The following is a 23,627-nucleotide window of genomic DNA, read 5'->3' on the forward strand; positions in this document are numbered from 1 at the left end:
GGGAGAGAGAGAGGGAGAGAGAGAGGGAGAGAGAGAAAGGGAGAGGGGGAGGGAGAGAGAGGGGAGAGGGAGGGAGAGAGAGAGAGGGGAGAGAGAGAGGGAGAGAGAGAGGGGGGAGGGAGAGGAAGAAAGAAAGAGGGAGAGAGGGGGGTGGGGGGGTGGGAGGGATCTCTCCGCCCCTCCCAGTTTCAGTTGTAAAAACACAAAATCAAACATTAACCACAGTCAAACCACGGGCTACTGCATGTGCACGTTCCGGCTCGTGCGTGTTTAGGCTCGTGCACGTTGATGCTTGTGTGTGTGGTGCGTTCCATGCGCCCCCTGTCTGTGGCTCTGTGTATTTAAACATGGTGAGAGTGTTTCAGCCCAGTCTGTTTATGATGTTACTTCCTGGTTGGACACAGCAGTAGATATGACACACGTAGGTAACACCACCAACTGTTACTTAGCAACCATAACGTAAACAAGGCCCCACACCACCTGTCTGACTGACCTGCACCTGTCTGAACAACCTCCACCTGTCTGACTGACCTGCACCTGTCTGAACGACCTGCACCTGTCTGACTTACCCAGACCTGTCTGACTGACCTGCATCTGTCTGACTGACCCACACCTGTCTGACTGACCCTCACATGCACCTGTTTGAACAACCTGCACCTGTCTGACTGACCCACACCTGTCTGACTGACCCGCACCTCTCTGAACGACCCTCACATGCACCTGTCTGAACAACCTGCACCTGTCTGTCTGACCCACACCTGTCTGAACGGCCCTCATATGCAGAACAGAAGATTGTGGAGAAGCTCAACCAGGGACGGGAGTTGAGAATTAGCTTTTGCTACAAACTCTATATGCATCACATCAGCTGCAATGTTCATGTTGTAACTATGTCAGATTGCATTGTCCCTGTCAAATAAATATATAAATAAATAAATAAATAAATAAGACAAGAAGAAGTGGACAGTATATAGTCACACATCTGCACAGTCCATGTTAGTACATGTTATGGACCGCGGCACGAACAAGTTTGTCTAACTGTTTAGAGCCTGTCTCACAGTCCAGAGCCCTTCTCACAGTCCAGGGCCTGTCTCACTGTCCAGGGCCCGTCTCACAGTCCAGGGCCCGTCTCACTGTCCAAGGCCCGTCTTACTATCCAGGGCCTGTCTCACTGTCCAAGGCCCTTCTTACTGTCCAGGGCCTGTCTCACTGTTCAGAGCCTGTCTCACTGTTCAGAGCCCGTCTCACTGTTCATAGCCCGTGTCACTGTCCGGAGCCCGTGTCACTGTCCAGGGCCCGTCTCACTGTCCAGAGCCCCTTCTCTGCTCAGGTTCTGCATCTGAGGAAAAGCACTGGGTTCTTTATTATTATTATTATTATTATTATTATTATTATTATTATTATTATTATTATTATTATTATTATTATTATTATTATTATTATTATTATTATTATTATTATTATTATTATTATTATTATTATCATTATTATTATTATGAGAAGTAGTAGTAGTAGTTGTTGTTGTTTCAGTAATAGTATTAGCAGTAATATCAGTAGTAGTAGTAGTAGTAGTAGTAGTAGTAGTGGTATCAGTACCAGACCAAAAGAAAAACAATGTATGTATATGTATATTCACCTGCAGCTGTGGCCCGTCATGCAGGACCCTGTAGACCCTGTAGACCCTGTAGACCCTGGAGACTCTGTAGACCCTGTAGACCCTGTAGATTCTGTAGACCCTGTAGACTCTGTAGACCCTGTAGACTCTGTAGACCCTGTGGACCCTGTAGACTCTGTAGACTCTGTAGACCCTGTGGACCCTGTGGACTCTGTAGACTCTGTAGACTCTGTAGACCCTGTAGACCCTGTAGACCCTGTAGACCCTGTAGACTCTGTAGACCCTGTGGACCCTGTAGACCCTGTAGACTCTGTAGACCCTGTGGACTCTGTAGACCCTGTGGACCCTGTAGACTCTGTAGACTCTGTAGACCCTGTAGACCCTGTAGACCCTGTAGACCCTGTAGACTCTGTAGACCCTGTGGACCCTGTAGACCCTGTAGACTCTGTAGACCCTGTGGACCCTGTGGACTCTGTAGACTCTGTAGACCCTGTAGAGACTCAGGAGGCAATGCAGGACGTGCCTTGCACCAGGTGAAGTGCCCCAGAGTTTAACCCACAGCCTTTATGTGCGGTGGAGTAGGTGGAGGGGGCAGTGCGGGTGGAAAGGGCGGAGCTGTGGAGATAACTATATAAAAACGTTAATAATCTTTAATGACACTGGTGGAGGGAGCCGCAGGCGCTCACCCTCTGCACTTCAGAACAGGTTTATCTGTCAGGGGAGGGCATCTGACACGACTTAATCTGAGCCTGTCATCTGCACAAAGGAGCTTAAAGAGGGGAGGGGCCAGAAGGTCCTTGGTTGGACTCCCGGGTCTTTCAGTGTGGAGTTTGCATGTTCTCTCTGTGTCTGGGGATACAACAGGTCAAATGCTCCAGCTGAGGTCCTGACCAAAATTAGCTTAAGGAAATGGGTCACACTGGTTCTGACAGGTCTGACAGACACTGAAGGATGGGTCAAATGCAGGTTTAACCCAGAGACACTGAAGGATGGGTCAAATGCAGGTTTAACCCCGAGACACTGAGGGATGGGTCAAATGCAGGTTTAACCCCGAGACACTGAAGGATGGGTCAAATGCAGAGGACACATTTCCCTGAAATCCTTGATGTTAATTTGGACTGAGATGAGTCTGGTGATGGATTTTAAAAACCCAGAGGAGCACCACCTGATGACATCACAAAGTGGAACAGAGAGTAGTGAGCTGTAAAGACAGACATTAGAACAGGGTTAAAGCCCCACTGTGGAATATTTCCTCACAGTAAACAGGGCTACTGAGGAGAATAAAGGATAAAGATTTACACTAGTTTATTGAAATTTTTTGGGGGTTTTTTCTCATAAAAAGGCATCAGATTTTGGTTGTGACCTTTGACCTTTGGCGCTCTGACCTCCTCTGAGTTTAATGTGAAAACAAATAAGTCAAAAGAACATCGTGAAAATGTCTGAGAAAATCAGAGGGAAAGAAGGAGGCTTGAGAGCGAGAGAGGGAGGGGCAAAGGGATGGAGAGGGATGAAAGAGATGTACAAGAGAAGGAGGGGCAGAGGGATGAGAGAGAAAGAGAGAGAGGGGAAAAGAAGGAGAATGGAGGGAAGAAAGAGAAGGTGAGAGGGATGAGGGTAAAAGGTGGGCAAGAGGGACGGTAGGGATGGATAGAGAGAGAAGCGAGAGGAAGAAGAGAGAGGGAGTGGAGAGAAACAAGACAGAAAAAGAAAGACAGAAAGACAGAGGGAGGGGACGGAGACAATGAAGAGAGAAAGAAAAGGGGAGAGGGAAGAGGGAAAAAGATAGAGGGAGAGAAAAAGAGGAGAGACTAAGAGACAGAAGGAGAGTAAGAGGATGGAGAGAGAAATAGAAAGAAAGTCAATGGACCCAGAAGCGCCCATGCTCACTTCCTGTTTGGAACATGGCGGCTAGCAGGTTAGCGATGTCCATTTATATATACAGTCTATGGTTCTAACAGGTTTATGTCTAATATTATGACGGTCGTGTTCTGGATCGTCTTCAAGGGCTTCACTGTTTCAGCTGTTGTGACCAGCAACTGAAACTTAATAGCCTCCATTCAACCTTTAATGGCCCTACTAACTCCCTCTATTGTTCTCTTTGTTTCATTTGTTTCCCTTGGGTCTGAAGATGGAGTTATAGATAGGGGATGGATGATGTCCCAGGCCCCCATTCTTGTTCAAGGAAGGATTGTCTTTCCTAACAAAAATAGCTTCTTTAACTTCACTCTAAAATCATTTCTTTTCTCTGGCTAAGATCTGTTCCTCACTGTCTTCAGACACACACACACACACACCCACAGGTACACACACACTCTCTCTCTCTCTCTCTCTCTCTCTCTCTCTCACACACACACACACACACACACCCACACACACACACTGCATTGTCTGCATACATCAGGACAGGTGTTTGGTGAGTCATTGCCAGAGTGAGAAAAGTAGTGGACCGTGCACTGACCCCTGTGGGACTCCTGTTCAATGTTCAAACAGATGATTATGTCTGGCATTACATCATCTATCCATTTTCTTCTGCTTATCCAGGGCGAGTCACGGGGGCAGCAGTCTAAGTAGAGACTCCTAGACTTCCCCACCCCAGACATTTCCTCCAGCTCCTCCGGTGGGCCCCCAGGCCGGTCGAGAGACATAGTCTCACCAGCTTCTCCTGGGTCTCCTCTGGGACCTGCTCCTGGTAGGACATGAACACGAAGGGCCATGTAGAGAATCACAGTATATTGTCTGAAGAAAATGTGTTTTTTATCATCATTGTGGTATCGAGTATCGAGTATTGAGTATCGAGTATCGAGTATCGACTCAGTATCAAAATCCAGTTTGGAGTTTCAGTTTGGTGACAGCAGCTCAAACATGCTCAACTTTTCTTTTCTCCTCCTCTTTTCCCCTCCTCCTTTCTTCTCCACTTCCTCCTCCTCCTATTTTCTCCTCTTCTCCTTTTCTCCTCCTCCTGCTCTTTTTTCTCATCTTCTCTTCTCCTCCTCCCCTTTTCTCCTCCTTCCCCTCCTATTTTCTCCATCTCCTCCTCCTGCTCCTACTCCTTTTTTCCTCTTTCCTCTTTTCTTTTATCCTCCTCTTTTCACCTTTGCTTCCTTTTCTTTACTCCTCCTCCTCTTCCTCTCCTCCTTTTTCCTCCTCCTCCTCTCTCCTCCTCCTCCTTCATTCTTTTTGTCTTTCCTCAGCTCATTTCTCTGACATTTTGACAGGAGTTATGTAACCTCTGTACCTGTGCCTCAGGTGAGAGCAGCTGCGCTCTGATTGGCCGAGAAGAGGGAGGTGAGCATGTCTGGTCGTCCAGAGGAGGAGCAGTTATAGAAGCTGTTAGTCAAATTTACAGGGACAAAAGACAAAGACTTTTTTTGTTCTTAAAACCATCATAAATCCAGCGATCACTAAAATACAGAGTTTAGCCCTGATCAAACTGTTCTGTTCAGATTTTAAACCATGTTCCAGTTGTTTCTTCTCATTTAGCCTCTGAAGTTGTATTTGTAGTGAATTATGTTTGAGTAATATTTAATTGCTTATTCTCAAAACCCATTTTGTGAATCTGCCCTGTTGCCACCTCTGCTGATACACTCACTGTGACGTACACACTTCCTTTTCCAATTTTATTTTCTTAATCGGTGATACTTGTAGGATTCAGCAGCATCGTGTCGTCATGTTTGTACAAATGAAGAAAAAAAACAAAAAAGAGCTGCTCGTTAGTGTGATGTGCAGCTATCCATAGGGGGCGCCGACGTTAGCTCATATTGGGCTCTGCAGTTTTATAACACGGAAGTCAGCGGATTTGTTTCTTTCTTTTATTAAGTCGTTTTAGACGAATATAGTGATTTAAAATATGCAAATTCTAACATAATGTTTTCCTAACTCTTCTTAAATGGAGATAATGGAGAAAATTGGCAAGAATGTTCCACGGCATGGAATTGAGCTCATCTATCTCCATGGAGACAAGCAGGAAAAGTCACACGGTGAAGCTTTATATATTCATTTTTTTGTTTTTCATTTAGGTTTTATTTCCATTCTTGTCCTGAGCTCCATTACATAACTGTGACTCTGACTCAAACTGAGTGATGTGAAACTGTATAAACAGACAGAACCACAAAAGAATGTGAAAGAAGAGAAAGTCAGAGAGAGGAGGCGAGGGGGAGAAGAGAAAGGGAGAGGAGAGAGAGAGAAAGAGAGAGGGATGGATAAGGAAGAGGAGAGGAGGAATGCACAAATGACATGTCAAAGAAAGACAGAAGTTTTGATCCCTCTGTCCTGAGGCGGTGTGAGCTGAGACCTGCCTTTGAGGACCAGGTCTGGACTCAAACATGACTAAACCTGGACTAAACCTAGACTAAACCAGGACTGAAACAGGAATAAACCAGGAATAAACCAGGACTTAACCAGGACTAAACCAGGTCTAAACCAGGTCTAAACCAGGTCTAAACCAGGTCTAAACCAGGTTTAAACCAGGACCACAGAAGGACAAAACCAGGACTGAACCAGTACTGGACCAGGACCAGGCTCAGATCTGGTCCACGTCTTGAAGAATAGTAAAAATCTGTTCTGAATTCCAAAAGTTAATAAGTACAAATATTAGCTTTATTATATTAACTTCAAACACAGATCTGATCAAAAACAGATGTAAAAACCTCGAAAACCAAAAACACACAGTTTAACAGATTTAAAACATTCAGATGTTAAAGATGTGCCTCCCTCTGGTGGTTACAACGCAAACTGCAGCTTAAACACAGAACAATCTGTTGATTACAAAGAAACGACTCCATCTAGTGGTAAAACTGAAAACAACAAGTCCCACTCGTTTAACTAAACCAAGACTAAACCAGATCTAAACCAGGACTAAACTAGGACCAAACTAGGACTAAGCCAGGACTAAACCAGGACTAAACCAGGTCTATACAAGGACTAAACCAGGACTAAACCAGGACTAAACCAGGACTAAACCAGGCCTAAACCAGGTCTACACCAGGACTAAACCAGGACTAATCAAAAACTAAAGCAGGACTAAACCAAGACTAGTTAAATCAGGTTTATACAAGGACTAAACCAGGACTAATCAAAACTAAAGCAGGACTAAACCAGGACTAAACCAAGATTAAACCAGGTCTACACCAGGACTAAACTAGGACTAAACCAGGACTAAACCATGATTAAACCAGGTCTATACAAGGACTAAACCAAGACTAAACCAGGTCTACACCAGGACTAAACCAGGACTAATCAAAACTAAAGCAGGACTAAACCAGGACTAAACCAAGATTAAACCAGGTCTACACCAGGACTAAACCAGGACTAAACCATGATTAAACCAGGTCTATACAAGGACTAAATCAAGACTAAACCAAGTCTACACCAGGACTAAACCAGGACTAATCAAAACTAAAGCAGGACTAAACCAGGACTAAACCATGATTAAACCAGGTCTATACAAGGACTAAACCAAGACTAAACCAGGTCTACACCAGGACTAAACCAGGACTAATCAAAACTAAAGCAGGACTAAACCAGGACTAAACCAAGATTAAACCAGGTCTACACCAGGACTAAACCAGGACTAAACCATGATTAAACCAGGTCTATACAAGGACTAAACCAAGACTAAACCAGGTCTACACCAGGACTAATCAAAACTAAAGCAGGACTAAACCAGGACTAAACCAAGATTAAACCAGGTCTACACCAGGACTACACCAGGACTAAACCAGGACTAAACCAGGTCTAAACCAAGACTAAATCAAGACCAATCAATAAACTAAAGCAGGACTAAACCAGGACTAAACCAGGACTAAACCAAGGCTACACCAGGACTAAACTAGGACTAAACCAGTTATACACCAGGACTAAACTAGGTCTAAACCAAGACTAAACCTGGTCTAAACCAGGTCTAGACTCAGACTGAACACAGCGGTGAGATGAATGAAGAAAAACATGTCTTCAATTTCATCTTTAGAACAAAAATGGCTTCAGGCTCAAACCACTTTATGTAAATGTTGTTCTGTCACGCTCCATCGGCTGTGTCCAAATACTATAATCACAGCCTCTTCAAACCGACCAATCACAGCCCTCGCCTCTGAGAAAGGATCAATCACAGCCCTCGCCTCTCAGAATGGACCAATCAGGGTTTAGAGTCCTCAGGTCCCACGGTGGAGTCACTTGTGGATAACCAGAGCTGGATGGAGGGAGAGGTCACTGAGAAGAGAAAGGGGAGAAACCGGAGGTCAGAGGGTCAGAGGAGCAGAGGAGAAGGTCAGAGGAGCAGAGGAGAGAGTCAGAGGGTCAGAGGAGAGGGGAAGAGGAAAGGGGAAGAGAGTCACAAGAGTAGAGGAGAGGGTCAGAGGAGCAGAGGAGAAGGTCAGAGGAGCAGAGGAGAGGATCAAAGGGTCAGAACAGAGGGTCAGAGGAGAGGGGAAGAGAGTGACAGGAGTAGAGGAGAGGGTCAGAGGAGTAGAGGAGAGGGTCAGAGGAGCAGAGGGTCAGAGGAGAGAGGAAGAGAGTCAGAGGAGCAGACAAGGAGTACCTGTGTTTTTCTTGGCTTTGTCTTTGGACAGGGACATGGCAGCCATCTTGCAGACACTGATTCGTTCCTTCTTGGCGCCAGTGCCGCTGCCAGAGCTTTTGATTGGCCCATCGCTGCTGGTGATGACCCGCCCCCCGGTCCCTCCTAGCTCCTTGTTTCCTACGTCCTTGCCTCCTTTGATCTTGCTGCGACCGAGCCTCCATTCTGAGCTCATAAACTTCCCGATGGAGCTGACGAGGCTCCTGCCCCCGGTGCCGCTGATGCGAGTGGTATTTGCCCTACCCTCCAGGCTTCCGCTCCTCCTGACCATGCCGCCTTTGCTCTTGTCACTGGAGCGGATGAAGAACAGTTTCCTCTGGACCTCGGGGGGACTGAGTGCTCTCTTCCTCTGCTTCTCGTCTGTTGCACTCAGAGTTTTATAAACATGCCAGTCTTTCCCATCAGGCTTCCCGAGGCGCCCGGTGCTCGGAGGACTCAGGTGTCGCGCCCTCAGGTCAAAATGGCCGCCATCCACATCTCCTCTCCTCGGGCTCAGACTACGATAGACGAGCCAATCCCCCCGACCCAAGTCCGGACTCAGAGACCGGTCCCTCAGACCAGAACCTCCCGGGCTCAAGGCTCTGGGGCTGAACCTGCTGTAGGGCGACAGCGGTGACAGCGGCGACATGTAAGAGCCATCAGGACTGAATCCATCGGGACTGAATCCATTCGGACTGAACCCATCGGGACTGAAGCGACCAAAAAATTCTGGACTCCGAGGGCGACCGGGGCTCAATCCCCGTGACCCCAACTGTGAATTCTCTCGATTTGCATGGCTGATTCGCTCTCTGTTTCCGTAAACGTAGAACTCTGCACTGCCGGCCCCGAAGCGTCCTAGGGGACTCAGGGTGCGGGAGGTGGGGCTCATGGGGTGGCCTGAGGGACTCATGGGGCGGCCTGAAGGACTCATGGGGCGGCCCAGGGGACTCATGGTGCGGGAGGTGGGCCTTATGGGGTGGCCTGAGGGACTCATGGGGCGGCCTGAGGGACTCATGGGGCGGCCTGAGGGACTCATGGGGCGGCCTGAGGGACTCATGGGGCGGCCTGAGGGACTCATGGGGCGGCCTGAGGGACTCATGGGGCGGCCTAGGGGACTCAGGGCACGGGAGGTTGGACTCATGGGGCGGCCTAGGGGACTCAGGGCGCGGGAGGTTGGACTCCTGGGGTGGCCTGGGGGACTCAGCATTCTCCCTCTTTCTGTGCTGCAGCTGATTCGGTCTTGGCTTTGTCCATAGACTCTCCACTCGCCGCTGTTCGCCCTCCCAAACCGACCCAGGTCTGAGGGACTGATGGGTCTGGCGGGACTCAAGGGGCTGGGACTCAGATGCCCTGGAGACCCAAACTGCTCATCGCTTTCGGAGGCACGGCGGCTGATCCTTTCTCTGTTCCCATAAACAAACCACTCTCCGCTGTCCGCTTTTCCGAAGCGTCCGGGACTCAATGCTCGTGGAGACAAATCTCTCTCTCTGCTCGCCATTTTCCCGCCGTAAAGACCGTCGATCCGCCCTGAACCCCTTGGACTCAAGACCAAACCGGACTGGCTTTTGGTCGGACTCAGATCTGAACCCTGAGATTTTGGACTTTGGGTTTCAATCGGACTTAAACCCTGGATCTTTGTCGGACTTAGGTTTTGGTTCTGGGGTGGACTGGTGCTCATCCTGCCAGTGCTCCGGCCATAAACGCGCCACTCGCTGCCCACTTTGGCGCTTGCCGGGGGACTCAGAGGAATGTCCAAACTACCTTCACGTTTAGTCACGTTCTCTCCTCCCTTCTCTTCTTCAGCTCTCATCCTTTCATCTTTACGCCTCACATCTGTCAAACTTCTGTCCTTCTCACGTTCCTTTTCCATCGATAAGCGGCGCTCTGAAGACGCTCCACAAACTCCAATTTCCACAGCATTCCCATCTGCAATTCCTTCAAGTTTGGACACATTTTGAACCATTATCCCCCCTCCTTCACGCTCCTCTTTGCTCCGTGTTTTAATCAAATCTCTTTCCGAACTTCCCTGAATATATCCGCGCACAGTTTTGGTGGTAAAGTCATCCACCCACGTTCCTTTGGCCTGTTCCACGTTCACTTTTCCTTCATTGCTAAAAACAAGATTCTCTCTCTCTTTGCACGTTCCGGTTGCTTTCGCTCGATACAAACCTCCAAACCCACTTTCTCTCTCCTTCTCCGCAATCACTCGTTCTGGTCCGTAAATCTGCAGACTTCCCGGGACGCTCGCACAAATAGAAACACCTCTCCCGTCTTCTCCAAAAGATGCCAAACTTTCATGGATCGTGGCGTTTTCCTCGAGATCAGAGAAAGAGTCGCTGAACGAAGGGCTCTCCTTTAAGACGAAGCGCTCCACTGGTCGCACGCGCACGTTGGCTTCTGTCAGGTCCTCGTCGAAATCTGCATCTACACTCAGGTCCATTTGAGTTTCAACAAAGTGTTCCAGATCTTGAGGACAGAATGCGTCTTCGTTTAGCTTCAAAAACTCCGCCTCAATCTCAGGATTCTGCGGGAATTCTAGGTTTTGTTCAAACTCAAGATTTGTGGTTGGAAAATTTGGACAGAGCATCTCATAATCGGCAACACTAGTTGATATTTTGGTTTCATCATTTGTAAACTTTGCCAGAATTTTAGGTTTTTCAGTTTCACTTTTGGGCAGTGCTCTTTCCGGCTCCGGTGGCAACAGATTCTGTGAAATTTCCGTCTCTTGTCTCTCTGAAACTTGAATTTTTTGAGTGTTTTTTAGTTCAACTGTGACGTCTTTGATCTGTTCGTCCTGTGACATTTTAGCTTGAATTTCGAAAACATTTCCGGTCAAAATTTGGTCCATTTTTGTGCCTAACTTCTCTGGTGCTCCCTCAGTTTTAGAATCCTTTATTTTCAGCTTCTCGGATTCACACATTTGAGTGAAGTTGACACCAGAATCTGTAGCAGTTTTTGGCTCTACAATGACATTTCTAGTACAAATTGTTTCAAAATTTACCAAGTTTGATTTGAGGGAAAATTCAGAGCCTTTTTCTAATTCAAAATTCCGAGTTTCCATCTTAAAATCTGTCACGTTTGGATCATTTTTCATAGCAGAGGAATCCATCAGTCCTCCCTGTAACTCCACTGTCATGCCGTGGTTTTCTGTTTCAATTTCTTTGGACAGTTTTGAAGTTAAATCAGTGTTTACTACTTCTTGTTTCTTGGTGTCCATTTTGCTATCTGTGAGTTCTGCTGTTTTTGAATGTTCAATGTTCATTTCTGTTCCAACAGTTCCAAAATTTCCAATGATTTGTTTTGCAGAATTTTCCAAGACAATTCCAACTTCCAAATTCTGAATTTTGGCCATGTCTCCTCCAGTTTCCTTGTCTTGTTTTGCGGTAAGATTGTGAGTCGAGGAATCCTTCAAATCTCCCAATATCTGTACAGCCGTGTCTTGGTTTTTTGGTGCATTTTGGTCCCGACTTTCCGTGATGAAAACGTTGTCTTCCAAACCAAATCCATCCTCATTGTATGCATTGGTTTTGCTCAGACTGTCCTGGACTTCTTCGATTATTTTCACAATAACAATGTTACTTTCAGAGCGTCTCTTTTCCGAGTCGACTGACTCAGACTTTGGAGAACTTTCGAGCAAATTTCCAACTTCAAAATTCTGAAATTCTTCCCCAGAATGATTCTTCACAGTGATATCTTTGGTCAGTTCCAGCGATGTGTCTTTGGATTTTGTGAGACTTTGTTGGCTTTCTTCTGTAATTTTCACAACAATAATATTACTCTCTGTGTGTAATTTTCCAATGTTGTCACCAGCGTGTTCTGGAGACATTTTTGGCTCATTTTCAATTTCAAGTTCCTCTTTTTTTGGGATTTGATTTTCCACATTTATCAAACTCTGAGACGATTCTTCTTTCCTTCCTTCCACAGCACTTTTTTGTAAAATTTCAGTGTTTTCTTCAGAATTTGACATGCGTTTTTGAGAGTTTAGACTCTTTAGAAGTTGTGGTCTGACAACGTCTTTACTTTCTTCTTGCTGGGTCATTTTTGTTTGTGTCAAAGTTTGGTCTGTTTTTGCCAATATTTTGCTCGTACTTTGCTCACTTTGAGATGCCTGGGTATCAACAACTTCTAATTTTGAAATTTCCAAATTTTTCACGCCAAAGTTTGAAACATTTGTGGAATTCTGAATTTCTGTGGTCATTGAAATACTGTCTTGGTTTTCACTGGGAATTTTCTCCTCCATTTTGAGATTCTGTCCTTTCAAAATCTGTGCATTTAAAATCATTCCTGTCTTTACATCCTCCATTTTGTCTTTGAGTTTGACGCTGCTGCCATTTTGGGCACAAACCCCTGACTTTATTTCTACTTTTCCACATATTTCTGCTGTCTCTGTTTTAGCGCTAGAAATGTTAGCCTGAGTGTTAGCATCTTCTTTGCTTTTCACTGGGGGCAGTCCTCCATCTGATCTCTCCATTTTAGACTCCATTTTGTGAACAGAGGTTACATTAACGTCTTTGCCGAGTTTTGGTCCAGTTTCGACTTGTGCCGTTTTCAAATTTAAATTCTGAAGAGTTTTTGACTCTATAACTTTAATTTCCGTTGCAGATTTGGCAGAGGACATGTTTGGTTTAGCTTCTTCTTTTTTCTCTTCTTTAACTTCTTTTTTCAATCCAAAACCAACTCCTTCTGAAGCGTTCACGTTTATATTTGCATTTTGAAATCTATTTTGACTAATTATTTCTGTTTCTGTTTTTGAGCGAGAAACGTTAGCCTGCACATTAGCATCTTCTTTGCTTTTCACTGGGGCCAGTCCTCCATCTGATCCCTCCATTTTAGACTCCATTTTGTGAACAGAGGTTACATTAACGTCTTTATCAAGTTTTACTCCAGTTTCGACTTGTGCGTTTTTTAAATTCAAATTTAAATTTTGAAGAGTTTTTGACTCTATAACTTTCATTTCCGTTGCAGATGTGGCAGAGGACATGTTTGGTTTAGCTTCTTCTTTTTTTTCTCCTTTAACTTCTTTTTCCAAACCAAAACTAACTTTTTCTGAGGCGTTCACATTTGTATTTGCATTTTGAAGCTTATTTTGACTCACCTCTGTTTTTGTTTTTGTGCTAGAAACGTTAGCCAGCACATTAGCATCTTCTTTGCTTTTCATTGAGGCCAGTCCTCCATCTGATCTCTCCATTTTGTCAACAGAGGTTAAATTAATGTCTTTGGCAAGTTTTGCTTCAGTTTCGACTTGTGCAGTTTTCAAATTTAAATTCTGAAGAGTTTTTGACTCTATAACTTTCATTTCTGCGGCAGATGTGGCAGAGGACATGTTTGGTTTAGCTTCTTCTTTTTTCTCTTCTTTAACTTCTTTTTTCAATCCAAAACCAACTCCTTCTGAAGCGTTCACGTTTATATTTGTATTCTGAAGCCTATTTTGACTCACCTCTGTTTTTGTTTTTGTGCTAGAAACGTTAGCATCCTCTTTGCTTTTCACTGGGGCCAGTCCTCCATCTGATCTCTCCATTTTAGACTCCATTTTGTGAACAGAGGTTACATTAACGTTTTTGTCGAGTTTTACTCCAGTTTCGACTTGTGCAGTTTTTAAATTCAAATTTTGAAGAGTTTTTGCATCTGTAAGTTTTATTTCTGTGGCAGATTTGGCAGAGGACTTGTTTGGTTTAGTTTCTTCTTTGTTCAAACCAAAACTAACCCTCTCTGAAGCGTTCACATTTATATTCACATTTTGAATCTCGTTTGGGCTGTTTTTTGCTGCAGTTTTCAGTGTTGTGTTGTGTTTTGAATCAGACAAAATGGCCGCCGCCACTCTCGGGTCCGGTTCAAACCCGATCTTTCTCTGGACCGACTGCCCGGCCTGGACCGACCTTTGACTTTTGGGAGAAGGGATTTGGGTCATGGGGGTGGGCCACTTTAATGGAGAAGATGGGCTTTTGATTGGACCAGGACTGAGGACTCTGGAACACAAAAAGGTTTTTCACTTTAATTAAAAACAGTAATTTTATGGAAAATAATTAAGGACTAAACCAGGACTAAAACCAGGACTGCACCAGAACTGAACCAGGAATAAACCAGGACTAAACCAGAACTAAATCAGGACTAATACCAGGAATTCAGAGCTATGAGAAGCTCCAGAGTTAGATTCATCTCTATAAAAACATTGCTCAAGTTTAAAAAGTTCCCTGCGGCTCTTTTGTCTGTGAGAAATAATCATTTGTGAAAAACAGGCAAATTGTGAAGCGTCTGAGCTCGAGGCGAGTTTCAGGCGAGTCCAGACCTGAAACATCAAACCTGAAGCAGAGAGTTTCAGGCAAGTCCAGACCTGAAACCTCAAATCTGAAGTAGACTGTGAAAAGTTTGAGCCCAGGGCGGGTTTGGCATGAGTCCAGACCTGAAACCGTTTTATGTTTATGAAAATGAAGCGATTGGCAGACGTGTCCCTGGCACTCTCTCCGGGACTACACCCGGACTACACTGGGATTACACTGGGACTACTCCAGGGCCATCAGGCGTATATAAATAAACTAATAAACAAACCGCAGCCTGGCAACAAAACACAAAACTATTCAATGAACACTGCAAATATGAATGGATTTAAAGAGGGGGTATTTTACTTTTATGGGGTTTTAAAGAGGGGGTATTCTACTTCTATGGGGAACTGTAACACATAACATATTTAGATCATCATGTTTCCTTTTATTGTTTTGAAAATGCTATATTCGCCCAGAACAGCATATTAATATGTTTTATAAGTTTCCCTTTCGTTTTGACGCTGAGCTGATCATCTCTGTTCATGGGTTTTATGTAATAAATCCACTAAGACCACTCTCTCAACCTGGTCGGCCATCAGGCGTCAGGAAGAGCAGTGTTGTCAAGGCCACGACTAATGAGGAACCAGCTCGATTTAAACGACCTGTGACTATGACCGCCTCACCTGTGTTCTCTCCTCTGATTGGCTGTTGGTAGCTGGTCTCTGCTCGGATTGGTCCTCATGATCAACTGTCCCCCCTGAATGGCTCCCGCGCCGCTCTGATTGGTCCTGATGAGCAGCTCTTCGTCCTGATTGGCCTCCCGCAGCAGCTCTTGGTAGCGGTGCAGTTCTGCCCTCAACGCTTTGACCCGCCCCTGCAGGTTCTGGTTGCGTTGGTTTTGCTGTTCTGTGGCGTCGAGCGTCGTCTCGAGCTCGTCACAGAGACTCGATGCTCTGAGCTGAGAGACAGAGAGGTGCTGCTCCAGCGCCCCCATGTGGTCGACTGCTGCAGACTCCAGAGAGCGGGTCTGAAATACACATAAAGGACTATGTGTATGTGATGTACTGATGGATAACAGTAAACACAAGTATAGTGTATGTGATGTACTGATGGATAACAGTACACACAACTATAGTGTATGTGATGTATGTATGACCAGACCAGATGCCACAGAACAGTAGTAGGAAGTAGAAATATACTAATGACACAATACACACATATATACTGTGTGTAACTGTGTCTATCACCTAAAACTGACACAAACCCACAGACTGTATAAAGAAGTGGACTAAGTGAGTGTGACGTCGCCCACAGCGTTCATGAAGCTCATTGAAGCTAGAGCATTTATAGGGGCAAATTTGAAGCCGACTTCCATATTTGGAATTCCAACTATGAGTATCATAGCAACCAAAGAGCCAATCCGGAGTGAGGCTGTTGAAGGTAACAAGCAGGGAGCAGTCACTTCAAGTCAATCAAACCTGTTGCTATCACTAGCGGAAGCGACTTCGGGGAAATACGGCACCTGATTTGTCTGTTATTAATGTTCATATCTTGATTTACAGACAGAACAGTGAAACAAAAACCTCAGGATCACATAGAGTGGGTTAATATGAACATTTTAAGATCAAAATGACGAGTCTGACAGCAGCAGTTACAGAGAGACCGCCCATGATCACGTCCTGTTTGAAACGTGGCTAGCAGGTTCACTATGTCCATTTTTATACAGTCTATGCACAAACCAGAGCAGAAGCCACAGAGTGGGCCTGAAACACAAACAGGTATATACAAGTAGATATATACTAATGACATAGTTCACACAAGTATACCGTGTGTACTGTGTAATCTCATACTGACACTACCCAGAACTCCACCCACTCCAGAGAGCAGTGTATCACCTAATACTGACACCACCCAGACCACAGGGCACACACCACAGAGCACACATCACACAACAGACCAGACCACAGACCACAGGGCACACACCACAGAGCACACATCACACCACAGACCAGACCACAGACCACAGAGAGCACAGACCACAGAGCACACATCACACCACAGACCAGACCACAGACCAGACCACAGACCACAGAGAGCACAGACCACAGAGAGCACAGACCACAGAGCACACATCACACCACAGACCAGACCACAGACCAGACCACAGACCACAGAGAGCACAGACCACAGAGAACACAGACCACACCACAGACCACAGAGAGCACAGACCACAGAGCACAGAGCACAACACACCACAGACCAGACCACAGAGCACAACACACCACAGACAGGACCACAGAGCACAACACACCACAGACAGGACCACAGAGCACGCCCCACACCATAGACCAGACCACAGACCAGACCAACAGAGCACACCACAGACCACACCACAGACCACAGAGCACAGAACAGACCACAGAGCACAGACCACACCAGAGAGCACAGAGAGCACACACCACAGACCATAGACCACAGACCACACCACAGACCATAGACCACAGAGAGCACAGACCACACCACAGACCAAAGACAGGACCACAGAGGATAAAGAGCAGAGAACACAGAGCACACACCTCAGACCACAGAGCACAGACCTGGGGTCTCAGTGTGTGGGACATCCGGGCAGTGTGCAGGACCCCGGGCAGTATGTATTGATATTTGTGTGTACACTCCTAATGGCCCGACCCTCTCATAACGTGACCTCTGCACCCACAGACCTCTGTGTTTATTTAGATTAAATGTGTGTACCTTGTCTGTGCTTTATTTTATTCTACCTTTAATAATGAGAGTCACATGAGTGAAAACGCTGCTAAAAAAAAAGACAGAGAGGCCATAGTGCCCCTGCTGGCCGTAAGGCAAAACACACAACATGTATCACCCCCACACCGCACCCTCACCTGGTCTCAGGACTAAACCAGGACTAAACCAGGTCTAAACCAGGTCTAAACCAGGACTAAACCAGGACTAAACCAGGTCTAAACCAGGACTAAACCAGGACTAAACCAGGACTAAACCAGGTCTAAACCAGGACTAAACCAGGACTAAACCAGGACTAAACCAGGACTAAACCAGGACTAAACCAGGACTAAACCAGGTCTAAACCAGGACTAAACCAGGACTAAACCAGGACTAAACCAGGACTAAACCAGGTCTAAACCAGGTCTAAACCAGGTCTAAACCAGGACTGAACCAGGTCTCATTAATGAATGACTTAAATTTATTTTGGTTGTCCATATTCAAACCCGATCACACCCCTGACCTCTGACCTCTTGTCGTAGCAGATCGAGTTCACGCTGGAGACCAGAGGCCGTGTTCTTCAGCTCCAGCAGCTCAGAGTCTTCAGGGGGAGCGCACGCCTCCACCTGGACACAGACAGTATTACAGTGGGATGGATTCTTCAGAACTGCGATGATGTTGTTAATCTGTGATAATGATAATAATGTGTTTCTGTGTGAAACACTTTCACACTGATCCCAGATATGCACATGTCAATACAGACTCTGTCTGGACTGTCTGGACATGTGTGTGTCTGTGTGTGTCTGTGTGTGTCGGGGTGTGTATGTGTGTGTATCTATGTCGTAAATAAACCAGTTTAAACTTTTTCAGAATCAGAATTGAACTTAAAAGGTTAATTTAATTGTTTCACAGATTTCTGCAGATCCTTTGTCCAAACGTATGCTGCAGACTTAGACTGTGCTTTGGCATCGAGTGTCTTGCTCAGAGACACCACAGCAGTGTGCACTGGGGGAATAGAACCATCATCTCTCACCTGTGGCACCTGCAGACTCCAGTCCAGTGGGGGCAGTGTGAGGCCGCTCCAGCTCCTGTCCTGCAGCTGTAGAGCCAGGTCAGGGTTGGAGGTTCGACTCCTAAGCTGCACCGAGATCCCTGCGCGTCGCAACTGGAGACCCTGTACATCCTGAGACAAACAAACAAATAAACAAACAAATAAACAAACTGATAAACAGACAGATCTCAAATGTGACTGTTCTGAAGCCCCGAGGCAGGTCTGAGCTCTTCTGAGACTGGGGCTGATTTAGGTCAAATATGTGATTTTTCTGACATTCAGATGGGAATCTCAAGTATTTCACAACATGTTTGTACAGATCTAAACTACATGGTTATAGAAGCTTTTACACAGAATAAGACCCCATGGAGGCACAAGGAGGGCGTCTGACACACAGGGAGGGCATCTGACACATATGGAGGGCATCTGACACACAGGGAGGGCATCTGACACATAGGGAGGGCATCTGACACACTTTCTATGCATAATATTTCATTATTGTGTCCATAAATCAAGATATGAACATCAATAACAGACAAATCAGCTGCCTCCCGCTTGTGTTAGCAATAGGTTTGATTGACAGCGTCGCTAAGTGCCCGCTCCCTGCTAAACCAGCGGTGCGGGTGGATAGGGGCGTTACCTTCAACAGCCTCTCTCCTGATTGGCTCTTTGGTTGCTATGATACTTGGAGTCGGAATTCCAAATATGGAACTGTGCCCCAGATTAGCCGCTGTAACTGCTAGCGTCGATGAGCTTCATTTGGAGCTGAACAAAACGGATTCTTAAGAGTTTGTGAACTCTCTGGCACTGTTTACACTTTTGAGGATTCTTCTCCAGTAAATTTTTTTCCAAAGGAGGTGTTTGTTCGTTGGTTTTATCTCAGAGATCATGAGACTGTGAGATTCCTCTTTACCTTTTGGTGTTGAGTCTGTAGCCCCTGTAGCTCCGCCTCCTTCTGAAACACTTCCTGGTTCAGGTCGGTCAGGTGACGCTCCTGCATCTCCACCCACACCAGCTGCAGATCTCTAATCTCCGCCCCCAGCTGCTCTCGCTCCGCCGCCACTTCCTCACACCTGCAGAGCAACGCAAACATGTGTGAATGAAACAAAACACAACTCCAGGTATGTTTTTGAGGAGGAACATTATAACATAGAGCTCACAGGGGTCACACAGGGGTCACACAGGGGTCACTGTTGTGTAATACAGGACCTTTAAAGAGTAAACTCTAGTGATGTCATCGTGTTAAATTCATAAAAACATCAAACCTGGACTTGAGGTCGAACATGGAGAGTTCAGCTCCGAGACTCTGCAGCTTCAGGAACGCACACTCCCGAATACACACACTGATCTGTGAAGAGAGAGAATTATTACACATACTACTACTACTACACACACAAGGAAATAGTACACATACTACTGTTACTACTGCATAAAATAAACTACATAAAATAAACTCTACATAAAGAAATCAAACACAAATCAAATGTAAAGTCAGATTTATGTAAAATGCAGAGTTGCAGTGATGAGTCCCACTGCGTGACATCAAACAACCCCAGTGACCATGGCCACGCCCATCTCCCAGGGCCATCACTTTGGGGGTATTCTACATGCATCTCTATGGCAGAATGTTCAGCAGTTACCAGAGACACAATGTGCACATTAGCAAACACTGCCAAAAACGTTTTAAGATTAAGTCTGAAAACTCTTGAAAAATCCTTTCAGTTCATGGTCCCATTTAGGAGTTTGATTTTACACAAAAAGGTGCGAGTGACTGACTGAAAAACTGTTGGCTAACGCTAGCTAGATTGTGAGTGTAATGTTATTTGAGAGGGACTTGTTGACTTTGAGGGACTTGTTTAGCAGCACAAATCAGCTCTTTATGGTCAGATTGTGTTAAAACAAAGCTCAAACTAAAGTCTAACAGAGCTTCAGACAGAGCAGTGCCTACAGTTAGCATCACACCCAAAGAGAATGTTGATGACATCAGCTGCAAAGGATCAATAAGGTGAATAATGATCACAATAGAGTCTGAGAGACACGTGACACTAATCTGAGGCTGTGATTGGACTAGTTCTGGTTTAGCCCCGGTCTGTACCTGGTCCTGCAGGTCGGTGGCGATCCTCAGCTTTGAGTCCAGGTGTTTGAGGTCTCCAGGTGACCTCTGCCGGAGCTCCACCTCGATCTGATGCTCCAGCTCCTGATTGGACGACTCCAGACGCCCCACCTGCCAAATAAGGGCATGACGAAATGAGGAGATGAGGAGAGAAGAGGAAGAGAGAGGAGTCGAGGAGAGAGGATACGAGGAGACAGGGAGACAAGGAGACGAGGAGAGAAGACGAAGAGAGGAGGAGAGGTGGAGAGGAGATGAGGAGACAAAGAGATGAGGAGAGAAGACGAGGAGATGAGGAAACAAGGAGAGTGGAGAGGAGGAAAGAGGAGACGAGGAGAGGAGAAGGAGAGAAGGAGGGAGGAAACAAGGAGAGAGGCGAGGAGGAGACAAAGGGAGAGGAGGAGAGAGGAGGCGAGGAAACAAGAAGAGAGGAGACAAGGAGAGAGGAGAGGAGACAATGAGACAAGGAGAGGAGGTGACGAGGAGAGAGGAGACAGAGAGGAGACAGAGAGGAGACGAAGAGGAAACGAAGAGGAAAGGAAGAGGAGACGAGGAGATGAGACGGGGAGAGAGGAGATGAGGAGAGAGGAGACGAGGAGATGAGACCTGGTGAATGTAGGAGGATAGTCTGGCATTGAGGTTTTGGAGCATGGACTTGTTCCGGTTCATGTCCAGAGTCTGGTCCAGGATCTGGTTCAGGTTCAGGTCCAGACCGGGCCCTGGGACTTTGTACGGCCACATGGCTCCGCCCCCCTGTGTGACATCAGAGTGTGTGAGGTCATCTCTTTAACAGACCTGGAGTTTTGTTTCATTCACACAGGTTTAACACACAAACCCTGCATATTCAGTTCTTAACTCAGACAGAAAACACTCTCTTCCACCTTGTGATGTCATGAGCTAATACAGGAAGTGCTCCACTGTGTTTTTAAACTCCACGCACCTTCACTAGAATAATTTGGATGATTTCAGACCTGGAATTGCAAATCTCTACTGAACAAAATGTAAAAGGAGCTGTCAACAAGTTGTAACCGAGCATTTTGAGTTTTGGAGATGTAGACAGACTAATAATAAAGTGTTACTCAAACATGTTGGAATGAAAACACAACTCCAGGTCTGTTTTTGAGGAGGAGCATTATAACATGGAGCTCACAGGGGTCACACAGGGGTCAGTTTGTGTAGGACTTTAAAACATACACAGCTGTTCAGTTTTTGGGCTCGCATGGAGTCAGAGCTTATCTCATCATTTCATCTTTATTTCCACACAGCGCTCATAAAACAAATCATAAAACATAAATCATAAAGCATAAATCACTCGCGTTTTTATGTAGATGAGAACGAGTCCAGACAAACCGGATCAGAGCACGGACTATTAGCTCATTAAATCGGGTGGAAAGTTTGCACAGCGGGGTTAGGCCCAAGTTAGTTTAGTTTGAATCACAAAGATACAAATCAGGTCGTTTTCACACTGCCTCGGGTCGACGTGAAAGAGCATTCTCTCCTCCTGCCTCTGTCTGCGCAGGTGAGCCCCGGTGTCTGCGCAGGCAAGCTCAAGTCTGTCCATGTGTCTTTTTCTCTTTCACCTCCACGTACAGTCCTCACAGTGTATTTAGCCACAGGTGAATGACCTCTGCGTAAAGGGAAAGTGAGCGTGTGTGTGCGTGTGTGTGTGTTCATGTCTCTTAATGCTCGTTGTCATGGAGATAGGTCCTTTGATCAGCTGATGGACTCTCATGTCACTCACAGTGTTTGGGTAAACGATGTGCGGTGTATGTGAACAAGACCGATCCAAAAGTAAAGTGAACAAAACTAAATCTAGAGCCACCGGGGGGCGCTCCACAGAGCCACTGACATGAGTCAAAACCACCTGACAGTTTAAACGACAGAACAGCAAAACTTTAGTCAAATGTACTATTGGACTATAACTATACTTAAACTGGGACTAAATCTGGACTAAATGTGGACTAAATGTGGACTAAAGCAGGGCTAAAGCAGGACTAAACCAAGACTAAAGGAGGACTACAGCAGGACTAAACCAAGACTAAACCAAGACTAAAGCAGGACTAAACCAAGACTAAAGGAGGACTAAAGCAGGACTAAAGCAAGACTAAAGCAGGACTAAACCAAAATTAAAGCACAACTAAACCAAGACTAAAGGAGGACTAAAGCAGGACTAAACCAAGACTAAAGGAGGACTAAAGCAGGACTAAACCAAGACTAAAGCAGGACTAAAGCAGGACTAAACCAAGACTAAAGGAGGACTAAAGCAGGACTAAAGCAAGACTAAACCAGGACTAAAACAGGACTAAACCAAGACTAAACCAAGACTAAACCAAGACTAAACCAGGACTAAACCAGGACTAAACCAGGACTAAAGCAAGACTAAAGCAGGACCAAAGCAGGACTAAACTAGGACTAAATTATAAGCCCATGATCCAGCTGCAGTGGTACAGGAGAGCACCTGACACATATAACAGAGCAGACTCACGGTTGCTGGTCGGCGCCGCTCACATCTCAGACTGAAGCTCTGATCTCTCACTGAATTATTATTGCGTCTTTAAAGTCGCCCGTGGCTCTGAACCGGTCCAGACCTGTTTCAGTCCTGGTCCTGGTCCAGACCCAGTCTACAGTTAGGCCTCAGGCTCCCCGGGATCTGATACTGACATCGTGCCCTTGAGCAAGACACCACAGCTAAATATACAAATAGTTTGTGGTGAGAGCAGAACCACAGAACAGCAGCCACAAATCAAACGGTCTGCCCCAGGGCGACTAGAGCCAGCCCCAGATTTGAGCCAGGATGTGCGCAAGGATGTCAGCCAGGACATGAGCCAGGACCTGAGCCAGGACATGAGCCAGGACCTGAACCAGGACCTGAGCCAGGACCTGAACCAGGACATGAGCCAGGACATGAGCCAGGACCTGAACCAGGACATGAGCCAGGACATGAGCCAGGACCTGAGCCAGGACCTGAACCAGGACCTGAACCAGGACCTGAGCCAGGACATGAGCCAGGACCTGAACCAGGACCTGAGCCAGGACCTGAACCAGGACGTGCTTGAGGACGTGCACCAGGAGCCAGGAGATGAGCCAGGACCTGAATCAGGACCTGAACCTGGACGTAAGTCAAGATGTGAGCCAGGACCTGAGCCAGGATCCAGCTCCAGACCTACAGAGGTGGAAGTACTCAGTTACATTTACTTGAGTAACTTTTTTAAAGGAATCTGTCAGTGTACTTATATTACTCTTAGAGTAATATGTTGTACCGTTCTGGTTTAGTCCTGGTTCAGTCCTGGTCCACATCTGATTTT

At 46.0% G+C, this 23,627-nt stretch overlaps 1 protein-coding gene across 1 annotated transcript; it reads right to left on the reverse strand.

Moving 5' to 3' along the window:
* Window positions 1-6,188: 6,188 nt before the first annotated feature.
* LOC129456420 (uncharacterized) lies at window positions 6,189-22,837 on the reverse strand. Its single transcript, XM_055223399.1, has 10 exons — window positions 22,808-22,837; window positions 20,929-21,075; window positions 20,308-20,436; window positions 19,478-19,560; window positions 19,126-19,285; window positions 18,195-18,344; window positions 17,692-17,787; window positions 15,106-15,449; window positions 8,145-14,128; window positions 6,189-7,816 (listed from the first exon to the last, which is right to left on the reverse strand). Exons 2-10 carry the CDS (start codon window positions 21,061-21,063, stop codon window positions 7,743-7,745), a joined length of 7,155 nt encoding a protein of 2,384 aa, XP_055079374.1. The 5' UTR covers window positions 21,064-21,075; window positions 22,808-22,837; the 3' UTR covers window positions 6,189-7,742.
* Window positions 22,838-23,627: the final 790 nt, after the last annotated feature.

The sequence above is a fragment of the Periophthalmus magnuspinnatus genome, chromosome 8 (assembly GCF_009829125.3).
Source record: "Periophthalmus magnuspinnatus isolate fPerMag1 chromosome 8, fPerMag1.2.pri, whole genome shotgun sequence".
In the NCBI taxonomy this organism is placed as follows: Eukaryota; Metazoa; Chordata; class Actinopteri; order Gobiiformes; family Gobiidae; genus Periophthalmus; species Periophthalmus magnuspinnatus.